General features: G+C 46.4%; 1 protein-coding gene across 4 annotated transcripts in view; it reads right to left on the bottom strand.

Annotated features, from left to right (window-relative positions):
- Positions 1-28,000, bottom strand: part of NBEAL2 (neurobeachin like 2) — a 153,282-nt gene that overhangs the window by 112,588 nt on the left and 12,694 nt on the right. For 3 of the 4 annotated variants that reach the window (XM_081971510.1, XM_081971507.1, XM_081971509.1), the window contains exons 2-4: positions 16,124-16,212; positions 13,408-13,572; positions 2,125-2,206 (exon numbers count right to left, since the gene is read on the bottom strand). In XM_081971510.1, coding sequence (XP_081827636.1) covers positions 2,125-2,206; positions 13,408-13,572; positions 16,124-16,212 — 336 coding nt within the window. Of the gene's footprint in view, positions 1-2,124; positions 2,207-13,407; positions 13,573-16,123; positions 16,213-23,634; positions 23,812-28,000 lie in introns of those variants that run through there. The other variant, XM_081971508.1, reaches the window with a different exon arrangement.

The following is a 28,000-nucleotide window of genomic DNA, read 5'->3' as shown; positions in this document are numbered from 1 at the left end:
AAGGAAGGAAGGGAAGAGGGACAGTAGGAAAGGAAGGAAAAGAGCAAAGAAAATGAGGAAGGGGGAAAGCAAAGGAGGAAAGAAAAGAGAGGGAGGAAATGAAAGGGAGACAGGAAGAGAGGGAGGAGAGAAAGGGAGGGAGTAAGGAAGGGAAAGAGGGAAGGAGAAGAAAAGGGGAAAGAGGAAATGAGTGTCAGGAAAAGGGGAAAGGAAAGGAAAGGAAGGAAGGAAGGAAGGGAAAGGAAACAGGGAGGAAGGGAAAAGAAAGGAAAGGAAGAAGAGGGGGAGGGAGTAGGAAGGGAGGATGGAAAGACGGAGTGAAGGAAGGAAAGAAGGAAAGAAGAAAGAAAGAGAGGAAAACTGCCTGAGAGAGAGAGAGGGAGGAAGAGGGAAGAAGAAGGGGAAAAGAGGGACGGGAAGGAGAAAGGGAGGCAGGAAGGGGGTCTGGCGTGGGTGGATATGTGGGGGTTTTAAGGTTTTTACTCTCTATTCTACAATCTCTCAATCTGGAAAATTGGAAGATGTGTGGACTTCAGCTCCCAGAATTCCCTAGGGAGCATGCCAGGTGGGGAATTCTGGGAGTTGAAGCCCACCCACCTTCAAGTTCCCGAGGTTGAAAAACAGTTATAGGTTGTAGAGGAAAACCCTACAACCATCTAGTCTAGTGACGACTAACCTTTATGTTGTTGGGTGCCAAAAATGCGAGTGCACACGCCATAGAGAATGCATGTGCCAGCACCCATAAAACAAAGAACACCCCCCCACACATGCATGCGCGCACAAGCCTCCCACACGTGTCATGCTGCTCGCCTCCAAGCTGATCTTGGTATTTCCTCCGTGGGGCCGGGGGAAGCTGTTCTCTCCCTCCCCAGGACCCAGGGGCTTTCCTGGAAGGAGGAAAATGGCCTCCTCCAACTCTCCGGAAGGCCAAAAATCATCTGGCCGGCACTTGAATATGCGCTGGAGCTGACTGCTCATGTGCTGGCAGATATGACTCCGTGTGTCACACAAGTGCCATAGGTTCGCCATCACGGATCTACTCCAAGGGTGTCAAGCTCGAGGCCAGGGGTCCCAATCCGGCCTGCCGGGCGCTTAGATGTGGCCCGCGGGGTCACCCTAGAAACAGCCAAGGATTGGCATGCGGTGCGCCTACCGGCAGAAACATAGCCTGTGAACCCATTTTCCCCGGCAGCACTTGGGCCCCCACAGGCAACCCTGAGCCGAGTGACATCAAGCTGGCCACGCCCACCTTGACCACACCCACCTCAGCCCTCCAAGGTCAAACACGACCGCGATGCGGCCCTCAATGCAGTCGAGTTTGACACCTCTGATGTAGGAGCATTTCGAAAGCAATCTGCAGGTTCACGACCATAATAAATTGAAATAAACCTATTAAATAACATGCAGGTAGTCCTCGACTTACGACCACAATTGAGCCCGAAGTTTCTTTCGGCTGAGCAAGACAGTTTCCACAACCCATTTTACGACCACTCTTTCCCCAGTTTTTAAGTGAATCCCTGAGGTTGTTTAATCAGTCCGCCAGTCGCTAAGTGAATCTGGCTTCCCCGTTGACTTTGCTCATCGGAAGGTCGCAAAAGGGGATCAGGACACTGCGACCGTCATAAATATGAGTCAGTTGCTAAGCGTCCAAATTTTGATCATATGACCACGAGGATGTTGCAACGGTTGTAAGTGTGAAAAACGGCCCTAAGTCGCATTTTTGGGGGGCCGTTGTAACGCCGAACGGTCACTAAATGAAGTGTTGTAAGTTGAGGACTACCTGTATAGAGCCCCCTACCCAGGCTGGGAAGGGTGCAAGACTCAGCTCCCCCTTTGTTTCACAAGCTTTGATTGCGTGGTCAAGCTCAACAGAGGCAGTAGCTGGCTGATTTCAGATTTTTCAGAGTTGGAAGGGACCTTGTAGGTCATCTAGTCCAACCCCCTCCCCTCTGCCTGGCTGCTTAGCTTTCTCTTTGCAAGATGGTCTCAGTTTGATGTGGTTTCTCCCAGTGAGATCCCAGCCATAAAACAAACCTTTGTCTTCACCCACTTGGGTCCCTTGTACGCAAATGAAGGCCCCCTCCTAACCTAGGTTGGAAGGTTCAAAAGCCCATCCATGGTTACCTTTTTCGAACAGGTGGACAGAAGAACGATCAGCTCATGGACAAACAGGGGTGGACGGTCAGCTTGGACGTTTTCGAGATTCCTGCAAAGAAACCAGAAGCGGCCTTGAGAAACGGAAAAAAGTTATCTGGCGTCGAACGCACTTTTATGCAAAACCTTCGCACCGTTATGCCAACAACACATAATATTTTTTTTAATATTGGCAATTAATAATAATCAGTCATTACAGCAACAGTAATCATTGCATTTTACACATTGCTTTAGGTTCAGTTTCGAAGTTACGGAGTCCTCCGTTTATGACCACAGATAATGTGCTAGTTCATGACGGCAATAAACTGAAATAAATCAAATTAGGATATGGTACCCTCCACTTATGACCACAGTTGAGCCCAAATTTCTGTTGCTAAGATAGGCAATTGTTTAAGTGGGGGACCCCTGCTTTAAGAAGGGTGGGCTTCCACTCCCAGAATCCCCCAGCCAGCTGTGCTTTAAGAGGGCTGAACTCCTGGTCTCTCCCCTCCCCACATTTAATTTCTGATCCCTCCTCATCCTGCATCTCTGTCACATGTGCTAAAGTTCTCCTTATCTACATCTCACCAACCAGCCAACCAACCCACAGGAAGACGGGTAGCGCTAGGCGCTGTCTGCGCCCCCCTTCCTGTGAGGTTAAAAATAAAGCGCAGCTTGGCACATGCCTTCAGATCAGCTGGACCATCATCCCCATCGCCAGCTCTGTTTGGGGACGATGGGAGCAGTAGTCCCGTACAGGTGGGCCAGTGCAGCTCTGCTTAGTGTCAGAGTGGGGGAAGGGAGGAACAATTTATTTCAATTGGTTTTCTGGTTTTATTTACATTTCTTTCCCGCCTTCATTCTTCTGTTTTCCCAATAAAAACAACCCTGCGAGGTGGGTTATGCTGAGAGAGAGAGAGAGGGACTGGCCCAAAGTCACCCAGCTGGCTTTCCTAGCTAAGGTGGGACTAGAACTCACCGTTATCTAGGGATTGGCCCAAGGTCATCTTCATGGCTTTTGTGCCTAAGGGAGAACTAGAACTCATCGGCGCCTGGTGATTGGTAGTAATTCACTTAATTGAAGTAAATTATTGAACCACGGGGATTCACTTTACAACCACAGTCAAAAAGTATGTAAATTTAGGGTGACTCGCTTAATGACTAACCTAACTTCGTGATGGGTCTTTTGGATCTAATTGTGGTCATAAATCGAGGACTACTTGTAGATCCTAAACCCTGGGATTGAAATCAAAGAAATTTATGGCAGACATTATTTGTCACTTTTTTCTGATTGTACCCTGTGGCTAAAAGTTCTCCTGGGTTAATTTTCTTCCTTCTCCATACACATTATATCCTTATATCTTTTTACACAGAGAGAGAGAGAGAGAGGGAGGGAGGGAGGGAGGGAGGGAGGGAGAGAGAGAGAGAGAGAGAGAGATTATTCCGTTGCTATAAATTAATTTTCTTCCTTCTCCATACAGATTATATCCTTATATCTTTTTACACATACACAGAGAGAGAGAGAGAGAGAGGGAGGGAGGGAGGGAGAGAGAGAGAGAGATATATTATTCCGTTGCTATAAATTAATTTTCTTCCTTCTCCATACACATTATATCCTTATATCTTTTTACACACACACACACACACAGAGAGAGAGAGAGAGAGAGAGAGAGAGATTATTCCGTTGCTATAAATTAATTTTCTTCCTTCTCCATACACATTATATCCTTATATCTTTTTGCATATATACATACCTACACACACACACAACACACATACATACACACACACATACACACACACACACAGAGAGAGAGAGAGAGAGAGAGAGAGAGAGAGAGAGAGAGAGAGAGATTATTCCCTGTTGCTATAAATTATTATATATATAGTATATACATATTGGAGAACTTTTAGCAGTAAAATACCTTGTCAGGGAACAAAGAAATATTTAATCTATTTGTTTGTTAAAGTCATAATATAAACTGAGCAAGGCTTCAAGGAAATTGCGTCTTTGAAAACTGGCAATGATAAGCGGTGCTTTGCTGGTCTCTTATTTTTCTTTAGGGTTGTTGTTTTTTTTAATAAAATTGTGCAGCTTTCAAAATTAAAACAAACCAGGCTGTGCATTTTTAATCTGCCGCTTTTAGAAAAGAAAACCACACCGATTTTCAATATTTTCATTTGCAACTTTTAGAAGACGAAGCAAGACAGCTTTGTGTTTTTAAGGTGCAGATTTGAGAGAGAAAAACAAAACAGCTTCATATTGTTGAGTTGCAACTTTTAGAGTGAAAAACTAACCAGCTTCCTATTTTTAAGCTGCAACTTTAAGAAAATAAACCAAACCAGCTTCCTATTCTTTTAAGGTGCAACTTTTAAGGTGGAAACCAAACCAGCTTCCTGTTTTTTAGGTGCAGCCTTCAGAATAAAACTCAAACTGGGATCAAACTGAAGTTTAAAAGTCCAGCCACTTTTTTTTTGCTCTGGTTCAAACAAACGTAAGAGAAAAGAAAAAAAAGGCTTCAGATGTTTTAAAGCTCCCATCGGCCGAAATTTTTCAAGCTACTCCATCCAAGGTCCCAATTTCTAGCTTTTACTGCTTATGTTTTCATGCCAAGGTAAGTTTGTGATGCTGATTTTTTTAAAGGTCTTAGAAATATGTGCAGAACAGGTCATCCTTGACTTACAACCATTCATTTAGTGTCCAAGGTTACAATGCCATTGAAAAAAAGTGACATGACCCTATTGCAACCATTGTAGCATCCCCGTGGCACGTGATAAAAATTCATAAGCTTGGCAACTGGCATGTACATACGACAGTTGCAGTGTCCAGGATCATGTGATCACCTTTTCCAATCTTCAGACAAACAGTGAATGCCAGATTCACTTAATGACCACACGATTCACTTAACAACTTCGGTGATTCTGTGATGGATTTATATAACTCACCAACCAATTCTTGGCGTTAAAAATTGTTGAGTTTTCAGTTTGTTCAATTTATCATTCAGATTGTTCGGTACTGGTCGCCCCCAATTTACGGCCACGACTGAGCCCCAAATGAGACATTTGTTGTGGGTTTTGCCCTATTTTACGACCTTCCTTGCCGCGGTTGTTAAGTGAATCACTGCAGTTGATAAATTAGTAACCCATTAAGTCATGAAGTGAATCTGACTTCCCCGTTGACTTTGCTTCTGAGAAGGTCACAAAGCGAGATCACATCACCCCGGGACACAGCAACGGTCATAAGTATGAACCAATTGTCAAGCATCTGAATTTTGATCACATGATCATCATCGTGCTACTGCAAAAGTTGTAACTGTGAAAAACAGACATAGGTCATGTTCCCCCCCCCCCCAAGTACTGTTGTAAACTTTGAATGGCCACTAAATGAAACATTGTAAGTCAAGGGCCACCTCTACTTCAGTTTCTGCTTCCTCTCCAATTTCTGCAGAAGTGCCAACCTCATGCCAGGCTGCGCACAAAAATTCAACCGAATTCTAATTAATGATTATTATAATTAGAATAATCTTCCAAAAAACCTGGAATACCATTTGAAAAACCATCAGCCTTGGCCAAATGCCCATCGGTCAGTTGCAAAAGGCAGTTTGACTTGGACTAGCTAATGACCTGTGACAATACAGGTAGTCCTCGACTTACGACCACAATGGAGCCCAGAACTAATGTTGCTAAGTGAGAAATTTGTGAAGGGAGCTTTGCCCCACTTCTACGACTCTTCTTGCCACATTGCTTAAGTGAATTTCTGCAGTTGTTAAATTGGCCACACAGTCGTTAAGCAAATCTGGCTTCCCCACTAACTTGTTAGAACGTCACAAAAAGGGGATGACGTGACCTTGGGACACGGGAACCGTCATAAACAAGAGCCAGTTGCCCATTCTGACGATGTGACCAAAGTGGGGATCTTGAAACAGTCATAAGCATGAAAAATGGTCACAAGTCCTCTTTGCCAGGACTGTTATAACTCTGAACAGTCACTAAATGAATGGTCATAAGTCAAGGACTCCCTGTCAGGCTAGGAAAAGAGTGGTTTTATGTTGCATTTAGTTTAGGGAACGGCCACTAAACTGTTGTAATTTTATTATTTTTTTTTTTTTTTTTTTTGTTTTTTGTTTTTTTTTTTTTTTTTTTTATTAAAAGAGTTTTGTACAAACAAATTTTCCCCCTTTTCACCCCCCCCCCTCCATACAATTTTATTATTTTTATTTTATTTCTTAGATTTTTAGACCGCCCCTCTCCCAAAAAGGGACTCGGGGCGGTGTACAGGCAATACAATAAAACCAGTCATAAAATTAAATACATTTAAGCTACATTTAAGATACATTTGGAGGGGAGATAGGCTGTACTAAGAAATAAATAATTCTAATCCTAAAAACATCACAATTAAAACCCCAAACCCTAAACTAAAATAAATCCCTGGGAGGTAAAACTAAGAAAGTGCCAGGCCAGCTGATTGAAACAGGTGAGTCTTTAACTTTTGCCGGAAGGAACGGAGGTCGGTGGTAGTTCGAATGTCTGGCGGGAGGTCATTCCAGAGGGTTGGGCCCATCACAGAGAAGGATCTACTCCTAGGTGTCGCCCGCTGGCATTGCCTAGCAGACGGCACCAGGAGGAGCCCCTCCCTGTGTGAGCGGATAGGTCGCAGGGACGTATGTGGAAGGATGCGATCCTGCAGATAACTAGGTCCTCTGCCATGGAGCGCTTTAAAGATGGTGATCAATACCTTGAAACGCACCCGAAAGGCCACAGGTAGCCAGTGCAGCTCGCGCAGGAGAGGTGTTACGTGGGAGTAACGTGTACTTCCCATAATAACCCGCGCGGCTGCGTTCTGAACTAGCTGCAGTCTCCGGATGCGTCCCAAGGGAAGCCCCATGTAGAGGGCATTGCAGTAGTCCAGGCGAGACGTCACCAGCGCATGAGTGACCGTGCGCAGGGCACTCCGGTCCAGTAGGGGGCGCAATTGGCGCACCAGGCGAACCTGGTGGAACGCCCCCCTTGCCACGGCTGCCACATGGTCCTCCATTGACAGCCGGGCATCAAGGAGGACGCCCAAATTGCGCGCCCGCTCCACAGGGGACAGTTGTTCGCCCCCTATGGCCAGCGATGGGGTCAGCTGGCTGAACCGAGGTGCCGGTAACCACAGCCACTCGGTCTTGGAGGGGTTGAGTTTGAGTCTGTTGTCCCCCATCCAGACCCCGACGGCTTCCAAACACCGGGACATCACTTCGACAGCCTCGTTGGGGTGGTTTGGGGTTGAAATGTACAGCTGAGTATCATCAGCGTAGAGGTGGTACTCAACCCCAAAACCACGGATGATCTCACCCAGCGGCTTCACATATGCGTTGAACAGGAGAGGCGAGAGGACCGACCCCTGTGGCACCCCACAAGTGAGTGGCCTCAGGGACGACCTCTGCCCCCCTGTCAACACACATTGCTTCCGGTCGGAGAGGTAGGAGCCGAACCACCGCAAAACGGTGCCTCCGACTCCCATCCCCTCCAACCGGCGCAATAGGATACCATGGTCGATGGTATCAAAAGCCGCCGAGAGATCTAATAGGACCAGGATAGAGGAACAACCCCTATCTCTGGCCCTCCAGAGATCATCAACCAACGCGACCAAGGCTGTCTCAGTGCTGTGCCCGGGTCGGAAGCCGGACTGGCGTGGGTCTAGATAGTCGGATTCGTCCAGGTGTCGTGGGAACTGCTGCGCCACCACATTCTCAACAACCTTCGCCAAGAAGGGGAGGTTGGAGACTGGACGATAGTTAGCTAGCTCCATTGGGTCGAGTGAAGGCCCCTTGAGCAAGGGTCTCACCACCGCCTCTTTCAAGGCGGTTGGTAAGTATCCCTCACCCAGTGAGGCGCTCACCAGGCCCAGGAGCCAGCCTCGTGTCACCTCCCAGGCTGCCAGTACCAGCCAGGAGGGGCACGGGTCCGTTAAACAAGTGGTGGGTCGCAGCCGTCCACGCAACCTGTCCAAATCCTCGGGGGCAACAGAGTCAAACTCCTCCCAGAATGGTCTCTCAAGACTCGCTGTTGACGGCTCGTCTGGTCCACTGACGGGGGTCCATCCGCTCCGGATCTGATCAATTTTGTCCTGAAGATATTCCCCAAACTCCTCTGCTCTTCCCTGTAAGGGTGTCTCCCGCGCCCCCTGCGATAAAAGGGAGCGAGTCACCCTAAACAGGGCGGCAGGGCGGTTATCCGCGGACGCAATAAGAGCAGCACAATGCCTACGTTTGGCCGCTCTTATTGCCACAAGGTAAGTCCGCAAATAGGCTCTTACCTGTGTTCGGTCAGATTCGGAGCGTGAGGACCTCCACCTGCTCTCTAGACGTCTCCTGTGGCGCTTCATCACCCTAAGCTCCTCAGTGAACCAAGGAGCCCGGGTGGGTCGATGCCGCAGGAGAGGTCGCAAAGGCGCAACCCGGTCCAAGGCCCCAGTCGTCGCCCTATTCCAGGCAGTCACTAGGTCCTCGGAGCGGGAGCGGGACAAGGCTACAGGTATTGGCCCAAGCTCCGTCTGGAATCTGTCCGATTCCATCAGGTGCCTGGGGCGGTACCAGTTTATAGAGTCTGGTTCTGCCTCCTCGCGGTGGGGGATAGCGCCAGGGAAGTCCAGCCGGAGGGATGAGTGGTCTGACCATGACAGGGGCGTGATGACTAAGTCCCCTATTCCCAGATCACTCGTCCACTGTTCAGATACAAAAATGAGGTCCAGTGTGTGGCCCCCTTCGTGAGTGGGGCCCTGCACTAATTGGGTCAGGTCCATGGCCGTCATGGAAGCCATGAACTCCCGAGCCACCTCAGAAGCCGCTCCCGTTGATGGCAAGTTGAAGTCCCCCATGACCAAAAGTCTGGGAGTCTCAACTGCCGTCGCTGAGATTAGCTCGAGGAGCTCGGGCAGGGCTGCTGATGCATAGCGAGGAGCCAAGTATACAATCAGCAAGCCCCACTGCCTCCCTGGGCCCCAGCTCACACCAAGGATAAACTGTAGTAATAAAACCATAATAATAAACATAATATTAAAAATACACACCTCAAGTTTGTTAAAGTTGCAAGCTTCCCTTGCAGCAAGGAACTGGGGTGTTTGCAAAAATCTAAAGGTCTGGGGGGGCCAGCCCTCTTCCCCCCCCATTTCTGTAACAGTCCCCACCCCAAAAAATAACCAGCCTTAAGCAGATGGCAAAACCCAACATAGAGTTTCATCTCCTAACTCAGTTGACTGAATTGCACACTCAGTGAAGTCTCTTAATTGCCATTTTTCACCCGCCCTCTGAAAAAGTGTGTTTGGTTAGGCATTATCCAACCTGGCCATCTGGAGACACAACTGGAGCATTGTTTGCACAATCCCTGTCCAGCCGTTTGAGCGGCGGGAAACTCACACACCTCTCATGGTTGGTCAGCCATGCCGCCTTTCTTTAGACAGGGAAAAATTGTTCAACACAACACAACGGTGGTCAAAACCAATATTTTTTCTCCCTCCTACGTGCTAAAAGGGGTTTTGTAGGAACACATTGAGCAAGGATGCAAATTGCGCATTCCTACTTCCGGTCTCTGTCGATGGAAATGTGAAATTTCTGTTGTTGTCCACACCCAGAAGGCCAGTAGATCTTCTTCCAAGCTTTGTAGGTTGTGGAAAGATAGGGAAGACTGCAGTAAAAAAAAAAAACTTCCAGGTTTCCAAAGGAATGGAAAACATCAAAAAAAACCACAAAACCCCACCGACATGGATCTTTAGAGAGGAAAGGAACCTTCCCCTCCTCAAAAATGAGAGTCTGAAGGGAGCTTCCAGCCATCTCTATCCAAAAAGGAAGGAGATGCAGTTCTTTTTGAATGTTGAGAGTCCCCAAGATTTTGGAGGATAAAGAAAGGACCGAGGGGAGGGCATCTTTTAAAGAGCTTAAGGACACAGATGCTCGGAAGGGATGGAGGATGGGTTTCTATAGAAACTGAAATAGCAGGAGGACATCCTTCTTGATCCAAGTTTGAAGGCATCTATGGAGGCTATCTTGAGAGCCACCTCTCTTAACTTGGCTTCTCTATAGGATTCCCCAGGAAGAAATTTTGGGGCCTGGAGAATGCCACATTCTGGAATTAGGGGGCAGACTTTTATAGTGGGGACTTTGGGGTAGGAAACCAACATCTCAAGATGATCCTCCAGGTTGCAAGGGGCCTCTGGGCTGGAGGACCATCAACAGGAAAATCTGCAGTGATGGTGGAGAGGCCTTCCAGGGAGTCCTGTTTCCCCCCCAACCTGATGCCCATGAGATGCATCAGGATGACAACTTCCCACGCCAGACCTATGTGGATTGGGAGTTTCCAACGCAACGGAAGGATACCAAGTTGAAGAAGCTGGTATTTCTAAAGCTCTCCACTAGGACAGCAGTCCCCAAACTTGGCAACTTTAAGACTTGTGGACTTCAATTCCCAGAATTCTCCAGGCAGCTATGTCTTAAAGTTGCCAGGTTTGAAGACCTCTGCACTAAGTCAACAAATTCAGACAAGGGATTAACTCGCTGACCATTGCAGAGGGTGTTTTGCAGCCTTCCAAGCAAGCCAAACTCATAATCAAGCAATGAATTAGCGAACACCTAGAAGCAAACAAAGTAATAGCCAAAAGCCAACATGGATTTGTCAAAACAGATCATGCCAGACTAATCTCATTGCATTCTTTGACAAAGTGACAAAATTAGTGGACCAGAGGAATGCCATCGATATAGTTTACTTGGACTTCAGTAAGGCATTTGATAAGGTAGACCATAACCTACTACTAGATAAAGTAGAAGAATGTGGGTTGGACAGCATCACCACCAGATGGATTCGTAACTGGCTGACCAACCGCACTCAACGTGTAGTCCTCAATGGAACTGCATCTACATGGAGGGAAGTATGCAGTGGAGTACCCCAAGGCTCTGTTTTAGGCCCAGTACTCTTCAACATCTTCATCAATGATTTGGATGAGGGAATAAATGGGGAACTCATCAAATTTGCAGATGATACCAAGCTGGCAGGAATAGCCAATACTCCAGAAGATAGGCTTAAGATACAGAAGGATCTTGACAAACTTGAACATTTCAAAAAAGCCAACGCAATTCTAGGCTGCATAAACAAAGGGATAGAATCAAGATCACGTGAAGTGTTAATACCACTTTATAATGCCTTGGTAAGGCCACACTTGGAATACTGCATTCAGTTTTGGTCACCACGATGTAGAAAAGATGTGGAGACTTTAGAAAGAGTGCAGAGAAGAGCAACAAAGAAGATTAGGGGACTGGAGGCTAAAACATACGAAGAACGGTTGCAGGAACTGGGTACGTCTAGTTTAATGAAAAGGAGGACTAGGGGAGACAGGATAGCAGTCACCCAATATCTCAGGGGTTACCCCAAAGAAGAGGGAGTCAAGCTATTCTCCAAGGCACCTGAGGGTAGAACAAGAAGCAATGGGTGGAAACTAATCAAGGAGAGAAGCAACTTAGAACTGAGGAGAAATTTCCTGACAGAGAGAACAATTAATCAGTGGAACAGAAGTTGCCTCCAGAAGTTGTGAATGCCCCAACACTGGAAGTCTTTAAGAAGATGTTGGATAGCCATCTGTCTGAAACGGTATAGGGTTTCCAGCCTAGGCAGGGGGTTGGACTAGAAGACCTCCAAGGTCCCTTCTGACTCTGGTGTTGTATTGTATTGTATTGTAATAAGGAAAAGGTAAGGAAGAGAACAGAGAAAGAAGGGGAGAAAGGAAGGGAAAAAGAAAAAGGGAAAAAGGAAAAGGAAAAAAGAAAAACGAAGAAATTCACAAGGCATTATATCCTCCTATTTTCACTGCTTTGGTGCCAGCCAAAGAGACACTCCTGCTGAAATACCAGTCTGCCCTTTCTATTCCCTCTGAGGAAAGGTTTCACACCAGGCTTCTCTGCCAGACAGACAAAGTGCCGAGTAACTTAGCAACCACAATCACAATTACGCCACCCACAGCATCCCTGCAGACCCCAAGAGCCACTCATCAGCCTCCAGGCCTCCTACTTGAGACGGAGACTGAAGATTTTAAGAAGGGACTGGACAACCAGTTGTCTGAAATGATAGAGGGTCTCCTGCTTGAGAAGAGGGGGTAGACTAGAGGACCTCCAAGATCCCTTCCAACACTCCTATTCTGAGGAGGAGGAGGAGGAAGAGGAGGAGGGTCTCCTGCTTGAGAAGGGGGGTAGTTGACTAAAGGACCTCCAATATCTCTTCCAACTCTTCAGTTTGGTGTAGGATGAGGAGGAGGGTTTCCTGCTTGAGCAGGGGGTGGATTAGAGGACCTCCAAGGTCCCTTCCAACTTTTCTATTCGGTAGAGGAAGAGGAGGAGGAGAAGGGGAGGTTCTGCTTGAACAGGGGGTGGACTAGAGGACCCTCAAGGTCCCATCCAACTCTTATTCTGTTACTCTGGGGGGCCACCTTGTAAACCAAGCCTGGGGCCCACCTCGTACCAGCTCGGAGCTGGGTGCAAATCCTGACACGCTCTGCATAGAACAGTCCTTTCTGCCACGCTACGCGAAAGAAGCACTTGGGTCAAAATCCGCCCCCTATTCGTATTTATGACGGTCACAGTGTACCAGGGTCAGGTGATTTCCTTTTGCGACCTTCCGTTGAGCACAGATTCACTGAACAATCGTATGACTAACTTCACCCCTGCAGGGATTCACTTAAGAACCGTAGCAAAAACAATCTTAGTATGGGGCCAAATTCGCTTAAAATGTGTCTTGCTTGGAAAACAGAAGTTTTGGGCTCCATTGCGGTTATAAGTCAAGGATTATATATGAATCTCATCACTAGGTGGGGAAAAAATGGCAAAACTGCCTCTTTGCAAGTATTCCCAGAGGGAATCAATGATTGGTTTATCAAAACACATGCATAAGGACTCCCAATATGATGTTAACGTTATATTTCGTACAGAAATATGTATTTTATTCGGTCCTATCCAATCCAGGCTGATCTGAATGTGAAAAATGAAGAGTTTTATAAAAATGAAGTTGTAGAAAAATAAAGAGTTTTAGAAAAATAAAGAGCTTTAGTACGCAGTAATAATTATTTTTTTCTCGAGCGATTTATAAGAACCTCCATCAAAAGACAAAAGAAAACTCAACCTAACACATTTGATCACAGGTGCTGAGCTCTAATTTCATTTTGCAAAAGGTGAAAATTATTCACAGCTGAATTTGCAAAAAAACCAACAACAACCCACAGTTCGCTTAAAAAATCAAAAACAAAAGAAGATTTACCTGCAAATAATGATGAAGAACTTGGTGAGCAGAAGAGCTTGCTTCAAGCCAGGTTCGGCTACCTCGTCGTGTGAAATCTGGGACACGGAAGACGTCAATTGTTGGGTTAACACTTGCAGGACATCCAGAGGTAAGAGTGGAATTTCAGAGACGGAGTCTTCGGGTCTAAAGGAAGCGCAGAAGAAGATAAAAAGTGACAATTATATCAAATATCAGCTAAGATTTCGGCTCTGTGAATGTATTGCCAAGTATTTCCTCTCGAGAGATGCTTGAAAAAAAAAAAAGATCTTAATCAATTCACCTGCCAGGTTTTCGGGTGGCAAAATTCATATAATTATGGATTTGCTCCAAGCAGTTTTTTCGTGGTCAAAGCTGTCCCAAGCCTTCAGGCTAACACAACACCACAATCTGTGGATGCCCACAATTGGAACGGCTCCAGCAAACACAATGAGCAGCCCAAATGGCGATGAAACACAGGCAGTCCTCGACTTACAACTGTTCACTTAGTGACCATTGGAAGTTACAACGGCACTGAAAAAAAGCGACTTAGGGACCCTTTTTCACTCTTAACAACCATCCCAGAATTCCTATGATCACATGATCGAAATTCAGGTACTTGGCAAACAACTCGTAGTTATGACGGTCGCAATGTCCCGGTGTGTGTGTGTGTGTGAGTGTGTGTGTGTGTTACGTGACACACTTTTATGACCTTCTGACAAGCAAAGTCAATGAGGAAGCCAGATTCATTTAACAACCACACGACTAACTTAACAACTGCAGGGATTCACTTAACAACTGTGGGCAGAAAGGCCGTAAAATGGGGGGGGGGGACTCAATTAACAAATGTCTCATTTAGCAAAGGAAATGTTGGAGGCTCAATTATGGTCGTAAGTCTAAGATACCCATAAATACAAGGTCCAATCCAACTACATTCGCAAAGTAACAAAAGTTGAAAAGCAGCCCAAGGAAAAATGCCTTTTCTGATAAGTCCTCGACTTACGGCCGTAATGGGAATCTGGCATCATGGATGTAAAATGGGTCTGTGATGTGACTGACCCGCTTGTACGACCCCATGACTCAGTTAACAATCATGGCAAAAAACAATTGTTAAAACAATGGGAGAAACAAAACACTCGTTTCACAGTGAAAGTTTTTCGGCTCAGCTGTGGTCGTAAGTCGAGAACTATCTATAAATACAGGGTCCAACTTGACCTAAAAAGTTGATTCAGAGAATTGATTCCTGTCTTGTAAAAGGCAAGGCATCAATCAGCACCCTGCAGAAATCTGGTGAAACAACTCACATTTTATGTTTGTTTCTCCCTCTTTTTTTTTAAAAAAAAAGCCCATTTATGTCCTTGAGTGTGCTATTTTCTCCCCTGTGTCTCTAACACAATTTTTTTTTCGGAGGAGAGGCGGACTTTATGTACAGCATCCAGCAGAGCTGGAGAAAGGACAAAATAATTCAAGATTTATCTAGGTTTTTGTGCCCTGTTTAGAAGAATGAAGAAAAATTAGGGACAAACACCCAGGGAGAAAATGAGGTGGCAGCTGTAGAGAGATCCAGAAATTGGGTTTTAGAAGATAAATGCCCTTTTTTAAAGGGAAAAGCACACCGTTAGTCCTTGACTTACAATGGCTCATTTAGTGACCGTTCAAAGTTACAACAGCACAGAAAAAAAGGGACTTAGAACCATTTTTCACACTTATCTCCGTTGCACGTGATCAAAATGGTCTGTGGTTACGTGATCAAAATTTGGACCCTTGGCAACTGACTCGTAGTTATGGCGGTCGCAGTGTCCCGGGGTCACGTGCTCCCCTTTTGCAACCTTCTGACAAGCAGAGTCAATGGGGAAGTCAGATTCACTTAACAACCATGTTACTAAATTAAGAGTTGCAGCGATTCACTTAACAACGGTGGCTGTGAAGAGACAAATCGCAGGTAACCACACGTTTTGTTTCACAATGGAAATTTTGGGCTCAATTGTGGTCGTAAGTCGAGGACTACCCTGTGGTTGAAAAACCGACAGCCACGTATTTTAAAAAAATATTTCCTAAGAAAGCGTCAACCTAGGCAAGTGATCACTCAAATGGTGCATCCATGAGGACTAGCTGCGTGGTTCCTTGGTTTTAAAGGAATAAATAATAGCCACATGCGCACCAAACGGACTCTATCCAGTTTGATTTCCAGTCATTGCAGGCAGTCCTCGATTTTACAACCATTCATTTAGTGACCATTCAAACTTACAATGGCACTGAAAAAAGTCAGTTATGACCATGTTTCACACTTATGACGATTGCAGCATCCCACGGTCACGTGCCTAGTAAGTGACTCACATTTATGACGGTTGCAGCGTCACAGGGATATGTGATCCCCCTTTTGTGACCATCTGCCAAGCCAGATGAATAGGGAAGCCAGATTCGCTTAACGACCATGCGACTAACTGAACGACTGCGGTGGTTTCACTTAACAACGGTGGCAATAAAAGGTCATCAAACCCCACTCACTTCACAACTCTCTCTCTTAGCAGTGGAAATTTGGGGCTCAATTGCCGTCGGAAGTGGAGGACTACCTGAAAAATTGGACACGGCTCATTTAACAACCAGAAATTCCAGCCCCGATTATGGTTGTACATTGAGGCCTATCTGTAAAGTTTCAATTATATTTTAATTTCAATGGATGTCAATCAAATGACATTTAAGTTTGGACAAGAGTTACCTTCTTGGTTCCAGAGAATGGACAGCAATGATCTTCTCGAAATTGGCCACGAAGGCTTCCAACCACTGCTGGAGGTAGGACAAATCTTTCTAGAAAAAATAGAATAGGAGTTAGAAACAAAAAAAGATGCCCCCTTTCACATCCTGGACCACTTGGGATTCCTGTCAAGGTGATTGGGCAAGGAAGGAAGGCCTTCCAGATGATCTCAAGGGGCCCCTTTGAACTTTCATCAGCGTCAGTCTATTCCTTGAAAAGCCAGGATTCCGCTAGCGGGGCTTAGCTGAACGCATGGATTTTATTGACAGTCTACATCTGTCCGGTGTAGACAGATGTAGTTACAGGTCGCATGTGCTTCAATCTGCCCTTGGCCCTCCCTGAGTTATTAGCTTCCTTGCAGACGTTTCATGACCCAACTAGGGAACATCATCAGTGCTAGAAGGGAGCGGGTATGTGGAGAGGAGGAGAACTGTAGGCTCCTTGATGCTCTCTGAGTTTAGTTGTTTCCTTGCAGAAGTTTCATGACCCAGCTCAGTAGTTTCATCACTGCTAAAAGTGTTAGCCTTACCCCCTCCTAGCACTGATGGTGTTACCTAGTAGGGTCGTGAAGTGTCTGCAACAAAACAACCAATCTCAGAGAGCACCAAGGATGCTAGAGTCCTCCTCCTCCTCCTCCCTGCAAACCCCCACTTCCTTCTAGCATTGAAGATGTTCCCTAGTTGGGTCATGAGATGTCTATAAGAAAGCCACCAAGCTCAGAGAGCACCAAGGACCCCATAGTCGTCGTCCTCCTCCTCCTCTTCCTCTCCACAAACCTCCCTCCCTTCTAACACTGATGATGTTCCCTAGTTGGGTCATGAATTATTATTATTATTATTATTATTATTATTATTATTATTATTATTATTATTATTATTATTATTATTATTATTATTATTATTATTATTTATTAGCGTTTATATACCGCCCCCTCTCCCGAAAGGGACTCGGGGCGGTGTACAGTCCGTATCAAAATACAACAAATTAAAACATAGTAATAACTACATAAATACGTGTATGAGAGGAGGATAAAATATGCCAAACTGTACAGCTAAATAAATAAATCGATACAAAAATTTAAAATCCCAATGTCATCTCAGGTTAAATTTAAAACACTATCCCTCTAAAAACCAGTAAGAATGTGTATGCCAGGGGGTAAACGTTATAAATTATGCCAGACCAGCCAGTCGGAACAGGTGTGTCTTCAGTTTCTGTCGGAAGGAGCGGAGGTCAGTAGTGGTTCTAATGTTGGGGGGGAGGTCATTCCAGAGGGTTGGGCCCATCACAGAGAAGGCCCTACTCCTCGGTGTCGCCCGTTGGCATTGCCTTGTGGACGGCACCAGGAGAAGGCCCTCCCTGTGAGAGCGAATTGGCCGCAGGGATGTATGTGGGAGGATGCGATCCCGCAGGTAACTAGGCCCTATGCCATGGAGCGCTTTAAAGATGGTGATCAGAACCTTGAAACGCACCCGAAAGACTACCGGCAGCCAGTGCAGCTCGCGCAGGAGAGGTGTTACGTGGGAGTACCTAGTACTCCCCATGACCGCCCGCGCGGCTGCGTTCTGGACTAGCTGCAGTCTTCGGGCGCGTCCCAAGGGAAGCCCCATGTAGAGAGCGTTACAGTAGTCCAGGCGAGACGTCACCAGTGCATGAGTGACTGTGCGTAGGGCATCACGGTCCAGAAGGGGGCGCAATTGGCGCACCAGGCGAACCTGGTGGAACGCCCCCCTTGCCACGGCTGCCACATGATCATCCATTGACAGCCGGGCATCTAGGAGGACGCCCAAATTGCACGCCCGTTCCACAGGGGGCAATTGTTCGCCCCCTATGGCCAGCGATGGAGTCAGCTGACTGAACCGAGGTGCCGGTAACCACAGCCACTCAGTCTTGGAGGGGTTGAGTTTGAGTCTGTTGTCCCCCATCCAGACCCCGACAGCTTCCAAACACCGGGACATCACTTCAACAGCCTCGTTGGGGTGGCTTGGGGTTGAGATGTACAACTGAGTATCATCAGCGTACACATGGTACTCAACCCCAAAACCACGGATGATCTCACCCAGCGGCTTCACATATGCGTTGAACAAAAGGGGCGAGAGGACCGACCCCTGCGGCACCCCACAAGAGAGTGGCCTCGGGGTCGACCTCTGCCCCCCAGTCAACACACATTGCATCCGGCCGGAGAGGTAGGAGCCGAACCACCGTAGAACGGTGCCTCCGACTCCCATCCCCTCCAGCCGGCGCAGTAGGATACCATGGTCGATGGTATCAAAAGCTGCTGAGAGGTCTAATAGGACCAGGATAGAGGAGCAACCTCTATCTCTGGCCCTCCAGAGATCATCCACCAACGCGACCAAGGCTGTCTCGGTGCTGTGCCCGGGTCGGAAGCCGGACTGGCGTGGGTCTAGATATACAGATTCGTCGAGGCGACGTGGAAACTGCTGCGCCACCACATTCTCAACAACCTTCGCCAAAAAGGGGAGGTTGGAGACTGGACGGTAATTAGCTAGCTCCGTTGGGTCAAGTGAAGGCCTCTTGAGCAGGGGCCTCACCACCGCCTCTTTCAAGGCAGTCGGTAAGGAACCCTCGCTCAATGAGGCGTTCACCAGGCCCAGAAGCCAGCCTCGCGTCACCTCCCAGGATGCCAGTACCAACCAGGAGGGGCACGGGTCCATTGAACATGTGGTGGGTCGCAGCCGTCCACGCAACCCGTCTAAATCCTCGGGGGCAACAGAGAGTCAAACTCCTCCCAGAGTGGTCTCACAAGACTCACTGATGACGGCTCGTCCGGTCCACTGAAACGTGAAACATCTGCAAGGAAGCCACCAGCTCAGATAGCACACCAAGGATCCTACAGTTTAACCCTGAGCTACAAATATTCCCATCTATTGGTACAATCTTATTTAAACACACTTTGTGACTCTGATGCAGCAGCTCACACAGGCCAACGCCTTTTTTGTGAAAATTGTGGGTGGGAAAAAGCACCAACAGACGCCTCCCAATTGTGCGAATCTCAGCTCACAAAACAAAAAAGCTGCTAGCAGACACCACATTTTTTTTTTGCACAACATGCCTGAACCAAAATGCTTTCATCAAGGCACAAAACTTGCCGTCACGGTCAAAGATCTGTTGTGAGTTTTGATTTGACTAGGAAACCGTTCCTGGACTTTGTGCTCGACGTAGGAGAAAGAAATGAAGTTCTGCAGGGCTTTTGCTGATCAGATTAGTTTGTTTATTACAGGAAGAGTTAATATCTACCAGCATGTAAAAGTTAAAACTTGAGGCTGTAGTTTGACTTTATATTTTAGGGTGCTGAAAAAAGTTGGAAAATCAATGCTTTTTTTCCCCTTTACATGTAGTCCTCGATTTATGACCTTCTAACAAGCAAAGTCACTGGGGAAGCCAGATTTGCTTAACAGCTGTGTTACTTACTTAACAATTGCAGTGATTCACTTAATGACTGGGAAAAGAAAAGTGGTAAAGTAGGACAAAGCCCACTTAAAAAATGTCTCGCTTTGCAACAGAAATGTTGGGCTCAATTGTGGTCATAAGTCAAGGACTACCTGTTGTTTTTTTTCTCACTTGGGTGCCTTACCACTAAGTTTTTTTTTAAAAAAAAGCAAGGTCAAACATTAAAATATTAAGAAAGTAAATATTAACATTCAAATCAGACTTCTCCTTTCTTTCCCTTTCTCCTTTTTTTTCCAATTATACAATAAACCTAATTTAAAAAAAACAAATACTAGTTTTGCAACCCAGTGTAAGAAGAGACCTTGGATATTGAAAAATAAACATATCCCAACTTTTCAAATTAGAGATGGGACAATATATAAAAGCAGCTGTGGGAACCCCCCCTATTTCTCCTCCGAAGTGAATACACCCCAAAATTTCAATTAGAGATGGGACGCTATGTCAAAGCATCTGCGGAGACCCCCCATTTCTCCCCCTTTTTAAAATGTTGCATTCTCTTCCAGCCTCCAGATGCAAACAATTAGGAAATGAAGAGTGGGTGGAGGAGAAATCTGGGGTCCCCGTAGCTGCTTTGACATATTTTCCTATCTCTAATGAGGTGGTTGGGGGACAGATGACCTTCAGGTGCCCCCTGCACCCAGTGTGTACTGAAAACAGGAGTGAAACCAGTTGGCTAATCTTTGTTGGCAAACACGAGATCACAGGAGGGCTGGTACGACATCGTACTTTGTTGGGGAGAGGCACGCTTTCAGCTTTCGATTTACAGCTAAAATCCAAACACGAGATAAGGATAATAAATGCAGCCTGGAGTCCCGACTTCAGTTTACAAGAGGAGATCATGGAAGGTTTAGACTATTAAAATATTTTCAAACCATTTAAACCATTAAGATGCCTTCTGGCGCCTGGATTGCAAAAGAGAGCCAGCTTGGTGTAGGGATTAAGGCACCAGGCTAGAAAACAGGACGCGGGGAGTTCTAGTCCTGCCTTAGCCACGAAAGCCAGCTGGGTGACTTTGGGCCAATCACTAGGAGACGGGGAGTTCTAGTCCTGCCTTAGCCACGAAAGCCAGCTGGGTGACTTGGGCCAATCACCAGGAGACAGTGAGTTCTAGTCCCTCTTTAGGCATGCAAGCCGGAAGGGTGACTTGGGACCAGTCCATCCATCTGAGCTCAACCTACCTCAAATGGTTGTTGTTGTGGGAAAAATAAGAAGAGGAAGGTGTGTGTGTGTGATATGTTTACCTCCTTGAGTTATTTGTGAAAGAAAAAGGCAGGGATACAAACAAACACATTTTGTAAGAAATGAAGTGTGCAGGGGTACCTGAGTAAAATATGCCCCCCCCAAAAAAAATTAGTGGTAAGAAGAAATAAATAGGTTAGAATTAGGGGGGCAGGTAATAGCTCATCCTTGGGCTTGAGGCCAAATTCTCATTTGTAGAATTGCAATTATTGATTGTCAGGTTATTCTGTCAATTTGCAGAGAATTTGCAAATTCAGCAATTCTGTGCAAAAGTTAAAAAGCATCATAACAGAACCCGGGGAATGTGAATACAGGTAGTCCTTGACTTACGACCACTCGTTTAGAGACCGGCATGACGATAGCACTGAAAAGTGGGACTTAGACAGGTTCCTCGTATTTACGACCCTTTCAAGAGTCCGCACAATTACGAGGTTGTGTATCAGGGGCTCTACAACCAGCATGTATTCACAATAGTGCTGAAAAAAGTCACTTGTGACCGTTTTCACACTTACAACCGTTGTGTCTCCATGATCACATGATGAAAATTCAGATGCTTGGCAACGGATTCATATTTATGACGGTCGCAGTGTCCCAGGGTCACGTGACCCCCTTTTGCGACCTTACAACAAGCGAAGTCAACGGAGAAGCCCAGATTCACTTAACAACGAAGCAACTAACTTGATAACTGCAGGCATTCGCTTAATGACGGTGACCAGGATGGTCGTCAAAGGGGAGAAAACTCATTTAACAACTGTCTCGCTTAATGGCACACATTTGAGGCTCCAATTCGGTTGTAAGTCGAGGATTACCTGTAATTTGGAAGTCAAAACGAACAAATAGCTGGGACTCCAACAATGTTTTTTAACAGGACTTTCCAACTGCAACAATCACAAGCAGGAAGGCTGAAGCAACACATTGTGAAATTGTGACACATTTGTTTGCTGGCAACAACTTCTTTGACCCAGATGTGAGAAACTGGAATTTGTAACCGTGAAAAATGTCTGATGTTTAAGTGTCTCTCAAAATCTGCCTTTGAGTAATCGACAACAGAAGGGTTTAAATTAGTGGGTTTAAAATAAACTGGATCACTTAAAGATGGGTGGACTTCAACTCCCAGAATTCCCCAGCTAGCTTGCCAGCCTGACGAATTCTGGGAGTTTAAGCCCACTCCTTTTAAAGCATGCTGGATGGGGGATTCTGGGAGTGGAAGTCCTCCCCTTAAAATGCTTCCATTTGAGGAAAAAACACAGCTTAAAACTAGCAATTGCATCTTCCTGCATTTATTTTTCTCAAAGTTTGCAAGGGTCTCTCCACCAGTTGTGGCTGCACAACTCAACAACACACGTTGTTGCTTCCTTTCGTGTCAACATTCAAAACGGTACTTGCATCACCACTGTCCAGAAAGCTGATCCTCTAAGCACGCCGTGGGTTCAAGGATATGCGTCAAGGTTTTTCTGCCCCCTACAACCCCTGTGCTTAAAAAAACACCACCTCTAAAAGTTCTGAGTTCAAGATTTGGCAAGTCCCATGTGGCTTAACCCTAACCGGGGCTTTCTTTCACGATAGTCCTCGGCTTATGACCAGAATAGGACCGCAACCCTTGTGGTTGAGCAGATATTACAATCACCATGGTTGTTAAGCGAATCCCTGAGGTTGTTAAGTGAATCACATGATTCCGGCTTCTGGAGCCTGAGAGAAGGATGGATTCAGGAGAGTGATCAGGCTTGTGTCAGATCCCAAATCTACCCATGGGGTCATTTAGAGTTGAACCCCGCTTGATGGCACATAACCTGTCAATCAAATTTCACAATCGGGCAGGCAAACCTGGTGATATTAGACAAAAGTAATTATTTTACGTGCCCTTCTAACGTCAAACTGCCTTTAAGAAAAGGCTCTGCATGCAACCTTCTGCAAGGCTTAACTGGGCCCAAACAAGACCACCCCATTTCCAAGACTCTTGGACTACAGAATCCATCACCCCCAGCCTTATCTCCCACCTGGAAACCTCCCCCAGGTGGTCCTCACCAGCCATGATCCTAATATTTCCCACCAAACTTTGATTCAGGTGCCAGAGACAAATTCCACTTCGCAAGCTCTGATGATGTTATCTAGTTGGGTCATGAAACGTCTGCAAGGAAACCACCAGAGAGGACCCCCACAGTCATTGTCTTCTTCCCCCTTTCCTTCTCCTCCTCCTCCTCCTCTCCCTCTCCACCTCCTTGTTCTCCTCCTTCCTGCAAATCCCACTCCCTTTTAGCACTGATGATGTTCCCTAGTTGGGTCATGAAATGTCTGCAAGGAAACCACCAAGCTGAGAGAGCAGGGCCCCCCACAGTGATTTTCTTCTTCCTCCTCCTCCTCCTCCTCCTCCTCCTCCTCCTCCTCCTCCTCCTCCTCCTCCTCCTCCTCCTCCTCCTCCTCCTGCACCTGCTGCTCCTTTCTTCAAACCCTGCCTTCCTTCTCCCTTCTAACCCTGATGAGATTCCCTAGTTGGGTCATAAAACATCTGTAAGAAAACCATGCTCAGAGAGCACCAAGGATGCCCCTCATTCTCCTCCTCCCTCCCCTTCCCAGGAACCAACTTGGATGCATGGCTTGGATGCCCTTTCCAAGGCCTTGGCTCAAGACAGCCAAAATTGCACATTGCAATGCCACATCTATAGGTCGACAATCGCCACGCACCTGTACAGGTAGGCCCAAACCCAGCCCCCTTCTCCATGCATGAAGTATGCGGGACGCCCTGATGGCAGGATTTTGCAAGGATTTACCTGGTACGGTGCGACACAGCCCTTCCACGCAGAGGTGCCTAGGGCCTCCATCACCGAAGGATACCTTTAGACGCTAAAGACTACAGGATCCATGTGGAGATGAGGCTGCCCCCTGCCCAATCCCCCAGAGAGGTGAGAGGGGGACAAATATTTCCAAAGAAACTGAAAATGTCAACCAAGAAAAGTTTGCAGAGAAACTGAGAATGCCGAGCAAGGATGTGACTTTCGCAAAAATGTTTCTCAGTTTAACAAGTTCCAGGAAATGCCAAGTCACGCCAAGAGACAACACTTCCTTTCCTGCCTAACAAGAGGACCCACCGCAAAACAGTGTCTCCGTTGCACTTGTCGCAAGCAAACACGCCCCAAAGCTGCCGCCAAACTGAACCAAAAATAAAAAACCGGAGAAGGGGGAATATATATAAATATATATATATATATGTATATAACCAGCAAGTAGCCCGAAGCTGGCCTTCTTTTTCCCGCGGTCTGCTTTCTCACACCATCCCCGTGCACCTGGTTTTACGGAGCAGGTTATTTAGTGGCACACAAAACCAAAGCTGAAAATAAAAGAATGAAAAAGGAGAGAAGGAAGGGGAGAAAGAAACTTTCACAGACATTTGGCACGCTTTGAAGAATGATGCGCACCTCGGACTTCCGGAAGAGATCCTGAGGAGCATCAGCTGTGAAAGTTGAAGACTTGAAAAAGGGACACGAGAAAGAACAGATCAGGGAAAAAAATAAATAACACGATTTGGCAACTTTGTACAGATAGTCCTCGACTTACAACAGTGACCGCTCAGAGTTATGGCACTGAAAAAAGGTGACTCGTGGCTGTTTTCCACACTTATAATCATTGCAGCCTCCCTGTGGTCACACAATCAAAATTCACATGCTTGTCAACTGGTTCATATTTACCATGGTTACGGTGTCCCGGAGTCACGTGGTCCGCTTTTGCGACCTTCTGACGAGCAAAAATCAAAGGGTAAGCCGGATTCACTTAACAACCACGTTACTCGCTTAACAACTGCAACGATTCACTTAGCAAGGGAGGTCATAAAACAGGGCAAAATTCACTTGACAAATGTCTCACTTGGCAATACAAATTTTTGGTTCAGTTGCGGCCATAAATCGAGGACTACCTGTTCTAATTTGGGTCCCACCGTAGAACACACCGGATGAAAGGAGCGAGTTAACCGACTTGAGGCGGGTGGATTTCCTGTTTTTTAATGCTCAGTCCGACAACGGAGAGAATCACAATCGTTTAATCTGCAAGATCAGATCAAAGGCAATGAGATTTTTGCTTTGCAACGGATGCGTAAGCAAGACACCAATCTGGCATATTGGTCTACAGGCAGTCCTCAATTTATGACCACCTGTTTACTGAATGTGTGAAGTTATGACTGCACTGAAAGCTGTGACTTATGACGGGGTCCTTGCAATTAGATCTGGGGAAGTCACCTGATTGCATCTCCCAGGCTTGGCCACAAGAACAACTGCCACACCCTTGGGAGGGGGGGGGGGAGGTGACGTGATCGCCATTTTTGCAACCTTCCCAGCCAATTCCCATGAGCAAAGTCAATGGGAGGGAAGCATGATTCGCTTAACGACCACCTGACTCACTTCCCTTGGCAAAAATAAAAAACCAGCACGACATGCTTAACTTTGCTTAGCAACAGAAATTAAGGTCCCAGTGGTGGTCATAAGTCAAGGACTACCTGGGGGAAGTGACAGGCACTTAATGATGGGGTGATTCACTTAACGACCATGACAAAACCAATAGCAGGAGCCAAAGTTGCTTAATCAGCATAGGAAAAAAAAAAGGTTCCAAAATTGGATGGGACTCCCTGAGTGACGACATTGCATAGTCTAATTGTGGTTGTAAGTTGAGGACTCCCTGTACGGCATTGCCAAAAATCAGGAGCCTGGATCTGCTTTTCTGATGCACAAATGTGCGCTTCAGCCTTCAGAATGACCCACACAATGCAGGATGTGAAAAGGATGTTGTTTGTGACATACAACACAGGACGTCTCCCCAGCATTTCGTTTAGTGACTGTTCGAAGTTACAACAGCACTGGGAAAAACGAGTTATGGCCATTTTTCACACTTACGATCATTGCAGCATCTTCCATGAAAGACCAGACTCCCTTAACAACTTTGGTACTACCTTAACAACTGCGGTGATTCGCTTAACAACCAATTCACAAGAAAGCTCGTAAAATCAGGCAAATCTCCCTTAACAACTCCTCTTGCTTAGCAGCAGAAATTTTGTGGCCATAAGTCGAGGACTACCTGCACACAGCAAACCAAAAGGCCTGAATGACGATTTATTAGGTTGGAACTGACTGTGATGCCTAAAACAGGTGGTCCTTGACTTATAACAGTTCGTTTAGTGATCGCTCTAAGTTACGACAACACTGGAAAAAAAGACACGGCCATTTTTCACACTTACGACCATTAAGGCATCGCCACACTCACGGGATCAAAATTCAGTCACTAGGCAACTGATTCATATTTATGACGGTTGCAGAGTTCCAGGGTTACGTGACCCCCTTTTACGACCTTCTGCCAAGCAACGTCAATGAGGAGGCCGGATTCACTTAATGACCATGCTACCGACTTAACAATTGCAGTGATTCACTTAACAACTGTGGCAAGGAAGGTCATAAAACGGGGCAAAATTCACTTAAGAGATGCCTCGCTTAGCAACAGACGCTCCCTCATGGTCGTAAGTCGAGGACTACCTGTATTTGATGGCCACTGAAAAACGTGCTTGTTGTTTGAGGAAGCAGAGGGAAAGGAAGGATCTACGCACCCACAATGTTTGTTCTCCTTGACTTTTATTGTGTGCTTTTAAAAGGCTACTTTAGAGTAATCATTTTGTGGTTGTGTTATCTCTGCGTTGTTGGTGTCCGCCCCCCCCCCCTTTCAACTTGGGTGTTCCGTTGTTTGGACAATCGAGCCCAAAGGATCCGTCTTATCTTTTCACAGGAGGTTTACATTTCAATTCTATATATTTTACAGTCTGTGTAGTTTTATTGCTGCTGTGAGTTGTGGCTTTGGAGGACGGATCTTTTTCGAGGAAGTAGCAGCTGACATGTGAATGTCTTCCTCGAACTTACGTCCGTCCGTTCGAAGTTGTAACGGCACTGAAAAAATGGACTTAGGACTGTTTTCCACACTTACGGCCATTGCCCCTCTATGGTCACGTGATCAAAATTCATACGCTTGGCAACTGACTCGTATTTATGACGGTCGCAGTGTCCCGGGGGTCACAGGTTCCCCCTTTCCGACCTTCTGACAAGGAAAGTCAATGGGGAAGCCGGATTCGCTTAACGACCGTGTGACGCACTTAACTGCTGCAGTGATTCACTTAACAACGGCAGCAAGTAATGTCGTAAAATGAGGCAAAACTCCCTTAACAGCTGTCTTACTTAGCAAAAGAAACTTTGGGCTCAATTCCGGTCGTAAATTGAGGACAAACAATATTTATTAGGATTGCACAGTCCTGGGATCACTTGTTCCCCGTTTGAGGCCTTTCCACTGGACTTACAACAAGCAGAGTCAATGGGGGGGGGGAGCAGGATTCGCTTAACGACCATCCAATTCACTTAACAATGGTGACTCACTTAACAACCCAGCGAACGCGGCTGGCGAATTCTGACACGACTCGTTGAACCAACCGCTTTGCCTACCGATGGAAATTATGCTCCCAATTGCGGTCGCGAAATCGAGGACTTTTCCGGCCGTTCTTCCAGGATCTGATCGGCAGCATTGGGGGAAGGCGGAGGGGAAACTGAGGCAGGTGGAGGTGTGATCGCTCCTCCAGCCGCCGTATTGGGCCACCCTTGATTGGCGTTTTGGCTTCCGCCATCCTCTTCTTCACACACACACACACACACACCCTTTCCCCAAGACTCGGGGAAAGGGATGGAATCCAACAGGTTTGCTGGGAACGGAGAAAGTTCAACCTTCGAGTCACGACTTGTCTGAACCAAGCAGCAAAATCCGGTTTTCTCTGCATTTCCCCCCCACCTGCAACCACAGCAGAGAGAGAGAGAGAGAGAGAGAGAGAGAGAGAGAAAGAGAGAGAGAGAGAGAGAGAGAAAGAGAGAGAGAGAGAGAAAGAAAGAGAGAGAGAGAGAGAGAGAGAAAGAGAGAGAAAGAGAGAAAGAGAAAGAGAGAGAGAGGGAGAGAGGGAGGGAGAGAGAGAGAAAGAGAAAGAGAGAGAGAGAGAAAGAGAGAGAGAGAGAGAGAGAAAGAGAAAGAGAAAGAGAAAGAGAGAGAAAGAGAGAGAGAGAGAAAGAGAGAGAGAGAAAGAGAGAGAAAGAGAAAGAGAGAAAGAGAGAGAGAGAGAGAAAGAGAAAG

Source organism: Natrix helvetica, assembly GCF_964273705.1.
Source record: "Natrix helvetica genome assembly, chromosome: Z".
NCBI lineage: Eukaryota > Metazoa > Chordata > Lepidosauria > Squamata > Natricidae > Natrix > Natrix helvetica.
Note: the sequence above shows the minus strand (reverse complement) of the source record. Positions and strands in the feature narration are given on the sequence as shown.